The 13,512-nt window shown below is 36.3% G+C and overlaps 1 protein-coding gene across 1 annotated transcript; it reads right to left on the reverse strand.

The window, feature by feature from the left end:
- Positions 1 to 864: 864 nt before the first annotated feature.
- Positions 865 to 11,101, reverse strand: LOC130444525 (divergent protein kinase domain 1C). The gene is made up of 5 exons (XM_056779709.1): positions 10,829 to 11,101; positions 7,111 to 7,255; positions 5,648 to 5,944; positions 3,803 to 4,216; positions 865 to 1,132 (listed from the first exon to the last, which is right to left on the reverse strand). The coding sequence occupies exons 1-5, from the start codon at positions 10,979 to 10,981 to the stop codon at positions 924 to 926; spliced, it is 1,218 nt and encodes a 405-aa protein (XP_056635687.1). The 5' UTR covers positions 10,982 to 11,101; the 3' UTR covers positions 865 to 923.
- Positions 11,102 to 13,512: the final 2,411 nt, after the last annotated feature.

Below are 13,512 nucleotides of genomic sequence, written 5' to 3' on the forward strand. Positions count from 1 at the left end.
AGTGAAGAAGATTCTTTTGAGAAGTTTCACGAGTCTCTTTTAGAGCCTCTTTCAAATGCTACTGGAAACCATGGAAGAAGAGGCCAAATACAGGAAACTACAATAAATTACTGAAAAGACAAAGTCATGGAGGTGGTGATTGGAAGTGGATTCTCTTGGGAAGGAGTCTCAACTGACAGAGGATTTCCTCAGTTACAACTATAGTAGAAGAAGCCATATAAAGTAAACATCAAATTGGAGACATTGAATTGCAGAAATATAAAGCGAGTTCTTTGCTAGCCCCTACAACTTGGGTAGAGGTAGTTAGATAGTGAACCAGCAACTACTGAGAGGACAATGTCATGAAGGTATTGAAGTGTATCTACAAGAATCTTGAGTATTGTTGCTGACAGAAATAAGCGTGGAATACTCTGCCAACTGGGTCCACTGATACAATCACATTAAGTGGAAAGAAACAACTATAAACTACTGGAAAGATAACATCCTGGAGGTGGTATTTGGAACGGTGTCAACTGACAGAATGAAGAACACTTCTTCAATTACAACTATAGTAAAAGAAGCAATATAAAGTAAACATCATAATGGAGGCATTGAATTACAGAAATATAAAGCGAGTTTCTTTGCTCCTACAACTTGGGTAAAGGTTGTGGGAGAAAGACATAGCGAATTGTGTCATACTTTAAATTATTTACACTTAACCAACAAGGGTCCTTCAAAGGGAATTAGTTATTATACACGTTTTTACAATTTTTTTCATTCACGCTCCTCTCCAATTTGTTGTAAGGTGATGTTATACAATCTTCCTCGATAAATGGACTACGCAGTCCAAAAATATTACTTTAAATTGTTTAAATGTTATGAAAATAATAATTTAACAATATTTATTATATAACTCACAAATCTATATATCAAATGTAACAAATCTATAAGAAAAAATCCCCGTTAACGGTCTGCTCTATTTCTGAAAGTGCGTTGTAGAGCCTCTTCTTCGTTTCGATATCCGGTGCCGTTCTCGGTTTACCTTCCTCACTTTCTGGGTTAGCGCATTGCCTGAGAAGGGATGCTAGCTCGGAAGGCGTGTGCTGGGACATCAAAAGTCCAGGAACTAATACCGTATTTGACATTCTCCATCCTACAAACAAAATCTTATCTATAATTTTTTTTTTGGGGGCGGTGCTTTTATTTTTTATTACTTCACTTAATAACTATAATTATTATTGCAAATATTGTTTTTTTAGTGGATATATTCAGTTTTGTAATACTCCTTTCGATTTTACCAACGCTATGTTCACAAATAATTACAATTCCGTCTTTTTGTTAGCTTCAAGTTTCCGTTCTTGATTGTGGGATTTCCTGTAATTGTTGTTAAATTTAATAACAATTATTTAATAATTCATCAAACTATCAGTTTCTATTATTTTGGTAAACAATTGTTTATAATGAACAGACAGTTTAAACTACCACTACACCAACACTCACAGTTAGACCTTCTGACGCGCGTTTCGATAATCAATTTATCGTCTTCAGAGACAGAAGGGAAACTAAAAAACTCGCGCCAGACAGTGTAATTGTGAGTGTTGGTGTGGTGGTAGTGTAAACAGTATTCATATTACCAACGGTTTCACAAATGCCAACTTAATTGTTTATAATGTACAACTTTTTCCCTAAATATTGACTGACTGAAGATAAACTGTAAACAGTATCTCTGAAGACGATAACTTGGTTATCGAAACGCGCGTCAGACAGTGGAATTGTGAGTGTTGGTGTGGTGGTGGTTTAAACAGTGTGTTCAGTATGAATACCACTAACGGCTCCACAGATTCCAACTTAATTGTTTATAATGTACAACTTTTTCCCTAACTCTTCAAGATAATTTTAAAAAAAATGTTCTTTAACTGGATCATCCCCTTGTCCACCCAATTAAGACGGTTAAAACCTTTCAGAATCCCCTTAAGTAGCCTTTTGACCTTGACGTTGAAGAGGTGGTCCAACGCCTACGGTGCTAAGGACAGTTCATTTTTATGAGCTTAATCCAAGGCGGACGCAATCGTGCCATCGTATCTGATCTCTAATCTATCAAATTTGCAAGTGCTCTGCAAAGGCAGGTACCATCACAAAACCTCTTCTTCTCTCCGAGGGCTTCGACCAAACAGGGATCACAGAACCCATTATCGCCAAAGCATGGGTTTCTAGGAAATTGCCGGGACGTTTAACAGCCTCGGATCCTAAGGTTGCTTCGATCTCTAACCTTCCTCCATCTAGAGCTTCAAACTCTGAGGTCCAGTTAAAGCCAAGAATCCTTGGTGCTATGTAGTAGTAGCTACGCTAAATCGGAGGGACGACCGACTGGGAAAACTCCATAATGTTTTCCAGTCGGTTGGTTAGGAATCATATCCTACTTCTCCAAAAGATTAACTCCAAAGTGGGGCCTTGTAGCTCACGCTCAGGCCATTGTCTTCATGGTATAGAGCACTATCAGGATAATATTTATGTAACTTTTCCTTGGATTCTTTAACTCTTCCGTCAAATCGTAATCGTAATTTGCTTTGGAATTCTTTCATAAGACATTTGGATGATTTGAAAATAGACTTGTCAGAATTCAAATAAATCATGATAAATCACTAATTTATTGGATTTTTTTGTAAATATTAAAAAAATCATCTTTTACAACGCTGTTGTAGCTATTCTTGATGTCTGTTATATATTCTGAATCGATTTAAAATGCGTTCCCTTTACAAAATTTCTAATTTTGGGGTGGAAAGTGATATATCTGACTAATAGAAGTGCTAGAATCTTCCTGGAAGCTAAAAGTTATTGTGAACCCATTTTCCTCATCGCAAAATGTTGAATTTAGTACTAGCGTGTGTCGAAACGAGGATGGCGATTATAACACGACAAACTTCGATTAAATTAAAGAATAAGGAGAGAAACGTAGGTATGTCGGTTATATCTGAGACGTGCTACAAGGAATATTCGGCAGGGTTATATTAATTGCATATGGAAGGTTATAAAAAAAGCAAAAAAAAAATTTGAGATTCCATAGAACAATCGGGGGGCGAAGGAACATTGTTTTATTGAGATAGTTGTCAGGGAAACAGTCGAACGATGAAAAAGTCATAAAATAAGATGTACGTATAACGTATTTTTAAATGAGTAGGTCGGAGTGGTAGCTACAAACCTACCAGACGTTCCTAATTAGTTGGTTTGCTATCATTCGAACCGTTGATCGACGATATTGGCGGTTTGGGGTGCGTACGCGCGTGTTAGTATGCACTTCGACCGGTCTACTATCTTTCACGCTTGCATAACCCTCTTTGAACATTTTATGCCAACGAAAACCTAGTGAACGACTCAAACAATCATTACCACACACTTTACGAGTAAATTTCAGTCGCTGAATCGACCAAGTGAAAAAAATTTGTATAGTTGGAGCAGGTTAGGCACTACATTAGAAGTTTCATTGTTTCAGAGTTACCGAAAGTGTGGTTTAAATATCAGTCATTGCTTGTCATACCTCGTGTAAGAATCATCGCGAAAAAACGACTAAGTTCATAACCTAAATTTAGTTGAAGGTACTCGCCATTTCTGAATAGTACAGATATGACGACACTCTTAACGTTAATTTCAATTTCGTTCAAACATCACTAACGCACAGCCGAGAGGGAACGAATATTCGCAAGTGGGGGGGGGGATATGTATAGTTACAGAAGAGTTACGAAGTTAAGCGTCACAAGTTACGTTATAGAGATATGACGATATAAAATGGAATAAACAAATAATTAATATTAATAAAAATGCTTACCTAAAAATATCTTTTCGCAAACAATTTGCAAATTGTCATTAGTCACATAGTTACTACATTTGTTTCCTGTTTCGCATCTCGAACGGCAATCAATAAAATCACAGTCATTATCACTTTTACAATAATCAACATCTCTGATAATAGAATTGACGACGGATTTCGGTAGTACCCCGTCTAAATCGATGAACTTGAGTGCGTTTTGATTCTTAATCAAACCGAAATGTTCGATCTTAAGATCGCACAAGTGAAAGGGCTCGCGAAATTTCGTTTCTAGTTTTTCTAAAAGATCCAGTATCAAAACGCCGAGTTTTAAGCGTTTTCCCCAGTTTTCCATACTGTCGCTAGCCGTTAAAAATGACGACATCGCTGGTATCGGTTCTAGATATTCTACAGCATAATAAGGACCGCAAGTACCTAAAATTACGATACATGATTGCGTATTGATTACAAATTGTCAAATGTTCCAAGCAACAGAGTATTTAGAGCTTTTCGGAAACTATGACCTTGGATCAGATAGATCAGTTATCAGCTGATTGAGCATCCCAGAACTGGTTTTTCAGTGGAAATTTCGAATGTACATAACCTCCAAAAACCGATTTCTATTACTTTTTTCGTGCGTTATTGTTGTTTAATACATTGTAGATGTTTAATGATTGTTATCGAACGAATTACGCACTAAAGTTCAATAACTATCAGCTATTTTTATGTTGAAATACCAAAAAGTATAAAAACTGCAAGCCTCAGTAACCTATCATGCTCATGAGAACTAATCATAGACAATTAATTAAATAATTTTTAAAACTTATAAAACAATAGACAGATAAAACAACCTGTCAAACTGATAGCATCAATCCATCTGATTAACTGTCTAAAAACATCAGTGAATTGATATCCGAACACTGACAAATAGATTTGATAGTGAGCCGTGTGATGGGATTGTATTCTTTATTAGAATTGGTCAGACATGGCGTCAGATCAGGAGATCGTGCTGGCCGTTCTATCGATCCGCATCTCCCTATCCACCGATTTGGGCTTCTCGAAATCTTTTTAATCGGGATAAATCTGAATGGAAAGAGGATCATCCCAGCGTTATATTCGGAAAGAACTTTGCGCATCCACCAAGACAGCTAGATACTCTAAATACGATTGGGGATATCTGATATCGATTACATCCTTCTCGTGGTGACTCTGTTCACACAAAATGTATCTGATCTAGACCGAGATGTCCCGAGGCTAAGTTAAAAGACATCGTGGCGACGGCTGAATGGTAAGGGCACTAGGTCGTACCCCACTGAAAACAGATCTTGCTCTAACACGCTTAGCTCTAACATTTTTCTTAGCTATTTGTGGAAACAACCATGGATAGAGAAAAAATAAAAACGAAAACAGCCTCTCAAATGAGAATACCTTACGAGAAAGGGAAAACTGTAATGGAATGGAAAAACCGGGAAGTAGAGACGACCTACCGAGTAGTGGATTCAGTGGAGCAGAATGTCTACCTCAGCAATGGGCTTTCACGGAAGAGGCAGTAACCAAGACATCGGAGCCCAAATACAAGGGCTAGTAAATGCTTGTGAACCAAGCTATTCTACGAAGGCATCTCTTGAGACGTGCGCACAAGCAAACTTCGATGTAGGAAGGATTGGAGAAAGAGATGTTTTCTGGATGGAAGCATGAGATCCAGTTCAGAGGCATCCACTTTCGGCCTGGAGGCTGAATATTCTACTGGAAGGGAGCTGAGCTAATGACGTTTGAGGGAGAAGCCCACACGCCCATATTTAGCCCTATAGCACTTCTGGAAATTTTTAAAAATAAAAAAAAATCATTTTATGATACGGACAGTACCTAAAAGTTGAGGAAAAACGTCCTTTTCCGCAAATAAAGCCGAAAGAAGATACTCATTATCTTGTAGCAGCATCCACAAGTTGTCCATTTCCTTTCTTCTCTTCATTTTATTTTTTTCCTCGTAAGTGGGCTTGAGTCTGGACAATCTAATGGCTGTATCGTAAGCTAAGGTTAAATTAAACTTGTTCTTCACTATAGTTCTTATAGTTTGTAGGAATTCTTTTTCCGAGGGATATCTCACTAGACCATTGTCGAACCAATGGATGGATTGGATATTTTTCGGAACTGATTTAAATACTGAAAAAATAAATTTTTTTTATTGAAGTTATTTATAAGATATAATGTTTGTTTAGTGGTTTCAAACTTGTTTCGACGTACTTTCCATTCTTAATAACGCCTTTCGAATGGATATCGAGCCATCAGAAAATATCAGATCAGCAAGAGATAACACGCATCCTCATAACTCGAACATAATGTTAGTGAGGTTCAGTTTGACATAAAAATATAAACAAAATAAAAATGTAAAAATAATGACGTAGCTGGTGTTCTAGCAGCTGATCGTTTGTTTACAAAAGTGTGCGCGTGTCACAAACCTTCTATTATTCTAGTAACCTTGGTTTAATCGACGACGAACATTCGATGTTGAAGATTTTCGTTCTGAGTGGTTGACGGCCCTGCTTATGTCATTCTGTGCTGTCATCTTGACTTACGTCAAGTTACTTCACGTGTTCCGATTTGGTTTGTTTTAAATTCATTTGTCTAGTAGTTAAAACTCGTTGAAATCATGAATCCTGTCCGTTTGAGTCTATTTAAATTAGAACATTAAAATTACATCATTCCGGACGGTTAAAAACTGTGACAACTAGTGGTAGAGGTACTAGACGATTGACAGATTAAGATTTTAAGGTTAAAAAGATAGAAGGCTATCGGCGTATCAATCAATGGAACATACCCTGACTGTTTGTTTACTTTGGACTAATAGCGCGTTCGAAGACACATTTCCTAAAACGGTTTCATAGGTCGTGAAAGTAATGTCGACCGTTTTTGGGAATAGCCATAGTATTATGTTCATCAACCACCTTGAATTGTATTTAAAGAAAACGAAAGGACGGTGCATCGTCTCACATTTCAGTGTCGCCGTGTCTAAAATTCAAGAACCGCACTTCGAATTGGTTGACCATCCACCGTATTTACCAAATCTGGTCTCCAGCAACTTTTTTCTGTCTCCTAACATCAAAGTTTCAGTTGAACAAGAGAGATTTTCATTAAACGAGGACATTATCACATAATTTTTTGTTGATAATTTTGTTTGTTGCGGTCGTTCATTATTCGATACTTGTTTTAACGCCAGACAATGCACACAACAATTTTTAGTCTGTATACTTCAATTAGCGCAGACCTTCACTTTTATTAATACAATTGTTTCATTAATACCAATAAATTGATGTAAATGACAAAATTACCTAAACGTGTGTCGTGCCATTCGGCACTGAAAACCGCTTCTTTAGTTGCTTCGAAGGAATGGCACGTCAGGGAGTGAATGTCTCTTGTGATACATAATGGAGCGCATAAAGAACCAATAGCAACACCGTTTTCATAGAGGTTGCACTGAAAATTAAAAAAAAAGAAAACTAATTATTTATTAAATAGTTTTATTATCAAAAAATTCGGAAACAAAATTCATTTGTATATTTTGATGTATAAATTACACGGCAAACATCTCACATTATGTTACTCATCAAACCAAATAAGTAAAAAACGTTGAAAACCCCGATCTTAATCTCATTGTACTTGTTTGTACGTATCTTGAACAGAACGTTGCAAATAAAAACACCACGTTACCAGGTGGAACGAATTACTAGATGTAAATGAAAGAATACATTCCACGATCTTACATACAAGCCTTCAAACGAAGGACTTTGAATTGGAACGCACGTGACACTTTAGGTTGTACGGTTCATGTCAAAATTTTCGTCCCTACCCTACCCAGATAGCAGCGCCACGCCATGGCTATTTACAACACTTAAAACCAGGACAACATGAGAACTACTACGCCGCTCTGTACAAATTGGTCTTGCTGTCAAAATCTATTTGTTAGAATCGTGTTATAATCACAAACACGTAACGCCATCTATTACCATTCTAGACAGACGTAAAGTTTAAGAAAATTTGTTTTATGACAAGATCTTCTGGTATGTTTGCCTATAACTGTTTGTAATATTACAACGTTTTGCAAACTAGTACAATATGTCGAACTCATTAACGATATAACTTTTTTAATAACCCAGTTTTGTTCTTACCACATTCTCACTATTTTCAGGATTTCAGTTTCCTTTGTGCGTAAATTCTGATTTTTAATTTTAGAAAATCACACGAATAAACGTGATATATACAATCGTCTAAACAAGTATTCAAGACTAGTTCACGTTGATAAAAGTGAATAATGGATTGATTTAATAGCTAAATATCGTCAAAAAATATAGGTTAGGTTAGTAAGGATAATCTCGACTTATATAAGTCGTGAATCATTCGAATGACATACAGTTTTATCCTTTATTTTGTACAATTTGGAAATTTAGTTAAGTACCCTCCCATCTTTCATTTAAACCTTATTTTCAAGCGTTTCCAACACAGAATGATTCATTTTTCCAAGTTCTAATTCTGTTATTTTTTCGAGAGAAACTACTAAGTCCGTCCTCCAGCATTTGACGTCGTTTTTTCGTCAAAGCAAAGCAGATACTCGATATTTTCTTTTTCGTTACACTCTTTGCAATAGTTGTCCCCATTTCTGGAGTCTTGTGACATCAGTACATTGTTCAGTGATGACTCTATAGTCTTCGAGAATCTTTTTTGTTTTTCCTTCATTATTCCTTGACCAAATCGCTTTAAAAATCTTGCAATCACTCATGTTTAACCAATGTCCCAATATCCTATATCAATGGCTTGCTTAAATAGTTCTATCGGTAATAACTGCCCCCTAGTTTGGAGTGACCAAACGTCCCGGTTTATCATAAAAACATAAGGTGTCCCGAAAAATTATCCCGGGACGCAAAAAAGTCCCGGATTTCAATTTTGCTTGGTTACTTTTGACTCACATCTGCAGTTGATTGGCTGTGGTGCTACAATCACTACACCTGTTGTCAATCAAGTGAACTAACAACGTCCACTAACCTAGTAGCCAAAATAATAATGTGTGACGTTACAACTGACAATGTTGTTCAATAGTGATTGAGGTTATGTTAGTGCAGTCAAATGTCAGGTAAAAGTAATACCAATACCGGTTTTATTGTTGTTTATTAATAGTGATTCATCGCAATTCCAAATGGTGCGTGCAAATTCAGTGACTATTATTCTAACTTTATCAAGAGAGGTCGTTGTACCACAGTGAAGATACCGAACTTACATTAACCTACCACACGGTAAAACATCACCAAAGTTTCACATCTAGTGGTTGTACTAATAAAGTTTAATAGGGTGACGTTTGATGATTCATCTATTCCAAAAAAGTTTAGTTTTAAGGAAAGTCTTGATGGTAATCAAAAAGTCTGCTTTTTACGGAATTTCCACTGATGCCAGCGACCATAAAGCTGCAAAAATCTTTCCATTCGTTGTTCATTATTTCGATATTACTGAAGGAATTCAGTCCAAACTGTTGAGGGTGAGTTCCCTAACAAATGAGACATCTGATGAAATATACACCGTTAGAACCGGAGGGCTTAAGGAGTTTTGTGAGTACGTAGCAGTTGAACGAGTCATCAAGCTGTTTGAACCCTTAAAAGAATTTTTCCTAAATGAAAAAAAAAGCCCCAAACAACATATTGGTTCAATACGAAAAGTGTAATAGAGATAGTGGTAGTCCTGGACAATGTTACCAGGAGAAAAGAGGAGAATTTCATCCCTTTTAATGTTAAATCAGTTCTTAAAAAAGCAGAAGTATCACAATCAGTTGAACAAAGTTTTAAAGAGGAAGTTGACAAGTTTTATGGCACCTGCATGGAATATTTAAGCAAGTGGAACATTTCATTTTCACCATTGTTAGTTTTCGATCGAATGTTATTGAAAAAAGTGCCAAAATGGGAAAGTCTTGAAAATACAGTTGCTTATTTGAAAGATAAGCAAATTGAAATTGGCGATTCCATTCTATTTGATCAGTTTGGAATACTAAAAAAATTCACTGAAGAAAACCTTGAAAAGTGGTATGAAGAAAAGGAATCGCAAACAACGCAAACGTAGAAAGAATTTTTTCTTTCGTGACTATACAATGGACTGATGAAAGAAACAAGATGGAAGTGGAGTCCCTTGAGTCAATCTTACAAATACTCTACAGCTATAAAATGGACTGTGTTTTGAAGGAAAAGGAAATGATTAGGAAGGCCGGAAGCAGTGCGAAATACCCTTTCCTTCAAGATAGAGATAGAGCCACTCCATCTATTGGAAGTGATTGTTAAGAGAACCCAACATTTTGTGTCTTTATTTTTATTAAAAAATATTCATAATTACGAGGCGATTATTATTATTTTTCATGGATATATGGAACCAGGAAAATGATTTGGTCACCCTACCCTAGTTCCACTTTTGGCAAGCCTATTCCTTGCATTTCACAGTGTCCAGGAACCCAGCAGATCCTTGTGATTCAGCACTTTTCCTTAACAGTCTTTTCTATTACGTCGATTTTTGGTTGAAGGATATTACTTTCAGTTTTTAATCTGTACGGCTTCTACAGATGTTTAGATGTCCTGTTCCATTTATTGCTATCGTTTGTTTTCATTCTCTTGAAATCCATTTTGGTGATTTTAGTACGTGTTTTGTGCTAATATTCTTTCTTTTTCTCTATCTATCTAAGCCAGAGTTCGGTTTTTGAGACTACAATTTATACAGTGGGAAGTAAGGTTAGGTTTGTTTCTAGTGCTGCTTTTGCAGTACTTATCATAGCTCCGATGATTCCCAGTGATGCTATCAATTGCAGTTTCGAACAAACAACAAAAAATATAAGAACAGACAACTCGCACATGATGTTTTCCTCAACTAGTTTTTAACAAAGTTTTCATTATATATTATGACCTCTATAGTAAAACAGAAACGATTTTGAATCTAATAAATTAGCACATTATGAGTGAAAATGCACCGAAAATATATTGTATCACTTTCTGTATGGAACTATTAAGAAATTATTTACCTTACCAGTTTCGAAACATGGCTCCAAGCTTGTAAATTCACGCACACAACATTCAATTTAAATAATAAATAAAAGCACGTGAAGATAATGAGAAATATTGAATACAGTTTGTATTTATGTGAGTACAAAATCCCCGGTATTCTTTTCAATAAAATCATAACCAGAAATGCGTGAGGAATAAATTATTAAAACGGAAAATTAAAATCATAGCAGTAGAGAGGAGCGAGGAATCGACCGAGTTGGCATCAGAATAGTTTCCTTACTGCAGTAGAAATTCTGATTATGGCTCAACTGCCATCTGATGGGAAAATAAGCAAGTCTCAAAATTAACGGTTCTTTTCGAATAGAAAGTATTTATTTTGAAAAATAGATAATTCACAGTTTATTTAGAAAAAAGAGCAGTGCAAGAAAGTTCTACAAGAACTGGTAAGTGATGGCTGTAATATCCAGTTCGTTTTGATACCAGGCAACGAGTCACTCGCCAGACAGGGGGCCTCAAATCCACCAATGGGTTTAGAGCCCATACTTGGTGTAGCCAAAACTGTTGCTATCACCCAGGGTGGAATCGGCGGACATGGATAGAAGCACTTGGTATGTAACAAGCTAAGGAATACAGATGGACCTTCTGCCTCTTTTACCAAACCACTGCTCTACTTAAATACTCGCGTAATTCGATTGGTTACTGGATTTCTAGCCAGATGCGATTGTCTAAGCCGCTATCTTTATACTATGGGCATCAAGGACGACCCGGAGTGTCACTACTTCATGGGGGAGGCCTTTGGTGGGAGACGACGCGCCTATCAGTAATCCCACGTGCTTAACGCCTTTTGGCCACTTATTATTCTATTATGAACTTTATCAATGATTTATATCCACCCAAAAAATAATTAACAATACTCAAACCTTGTAGATTCGTGGTGTAGATTAAGTGGCGTCATCGAGACCTCTACTTCATTTCCAAAATCATGGTCATTTTTTGGTAACCGATCCCCACTTCATTTGAGACACATCTTTATGGTGAAGTTCTCCAAGAAGATGTCTTTTCCCATTGAAACATGAGGAGAAAACTGCCCTATTTACACCACTCTCCACGGACTCTGAGGCCTGGTTAATCCACAAACCTTAGCCTCAACCAACAAGCGCGTATTTTCAAAAAACAACTTAAAATTGACAAATAACATGTCACTGGTGGTCATTAACCGATTATAGGCGTTATAATGGTTCTGGGACAGGTAATCAAACAGATGTTGAAGTCTAATGTTAAAACCAAATTAAGCTGAAATGAATTAAAAAAAATATAACGATCCAATGCACTACACCCTTATATAAAAATTAGTTTTTGGTATCATATCATACTGAAAATCCACTAAAATGCAATTGGATGGTTTTCCTCAATCCACCTTATAGTCCTGATCTATATTTAAGTCTTACAATTTGTTTCATAATTTTGTAGAAAAGTATATGCTTTTTGAATAGCCCTCGTATTGTTAGATGCTTAAAAACTTCTCTTTATTCCACATTTTAGTGCGAATTATAATTAATTTTGATTTTCCACTGAATTTTTGATGTTAAAAATCTGTTGCTGTAAATTTAACCACTGCCAACTACCTTTTGCATAAATTGGATACGCATGCGTGTTTAGTGGCGTTCAATAATCTGACATTATCATTCATTTAAGAAAATTTTGGATTAATGTAATTATAGATTCGAAACAATGGCACATAGCAAAACTTTAGATATAGGGAGAGCTAATAATAATGTTCTACACTGCTTATGGGGCGGTGTTTTTGGTATTGGAAAGACTTCAGTACGTCTCATTATATTTATTTTTCAGTGATAAATCAGATCATAATATATTTATATCAAAGAAGTGACAAGCAGTATTGCAAAATTATTCCAACAGATACTGTCCCACCTGATCAGATCTGTCAAAAATAAAATTCTTACATAGGACAAAACAATCGACGTACTCCCGTCAGTGCAAAGAAACATTTGTTGTATGTAACAAATCCCGATAGTTCCTGCAACCCATTCCAAATTTTGTAGAATGTAGAATACAGAAAATTAAAATATCCCGAAACTTCCCGAAAAGACTAACTCCTCAAATTTGATACTCATTCTGCTGATAATACTTAACAAGCGCCCTTTAATAGACAAAGGTCACCATTAGGTCTTCTGTTTTAACATGAACCAGGTGCCAGAGATTACCGTCAACCTTTTTCATCCTAAAACTTCCTGAAAAGATTTCCTCCAGAGATTTCATACTCATTCTGCTGATAATACTTAACACGCGCTCTAAAAAGACAAAGCTCACCATTACGTCTTCTGTTCTAACAGGAATCAGGTGCCAGAGATTACCGTCAACCTTTTTCATCCTAAAACTTCCTGAAAAGATTTCCTCCAGAGATTTCATACTCATTCTGCTGATAATACTTAACACGCGCTCTAAAAAGACAAAGCTCACCATTACGTCTTCTGTTCTAACAGGAATCAGGTGCCAGAGATTACCGTCAACCTTTTTCATCCTAAAACTTCCTGAAAAGATTTCCTCCAGAGATTTGATACTCATTCTGCTGATAATACTTAACACGCGCTCTAAAAAGATAAAGCTCACCATTAGGTCTTCTGTATTAACATGAACCAGGTGCCAGAGATCACCGTCAACCTTTTTCATCCTAAAACTTCCTGA

Source organism: Diorhabda sublineata, chromosome 5 (genome assembly GCF_026230105.1).
Source record: "Diorhabda sublineata isolate icDioSubl1.1 chromosome 5, icDioSubl1.1, whole genome shotgun sequence".
NCBI classification, from domain to species: domain Eukaryota; kingdom Metazoa; phylum Arthropoda; class Insecta; order Coleoptera; family Chrysomelidae; genus Diorhabda; species Diorhabda sublineata.

Coding starts and splice junctions, on each gene's coding strand:
- LOC130444525 (XM_056779709.1), bottom strand. CDS start 10,981: ATGATTTTATTGAAAAGAATACCGGGGATTTTGTACTCACATAAATAC. Junction 5,945..7,110: donor ATGGCACGACACACGTTTAG/GTAATTTTGTCA, acceptor TTATTTTTTCAG/TATTTAAATCAGTTCCGAAA. Junction 1,133..3,802: donor TTGCGAAAAGATATTTTTAG/GTAAGCATTTTT, acceptor TTTTGTTTGTAG/GATGGAGAATGTCAAATACG.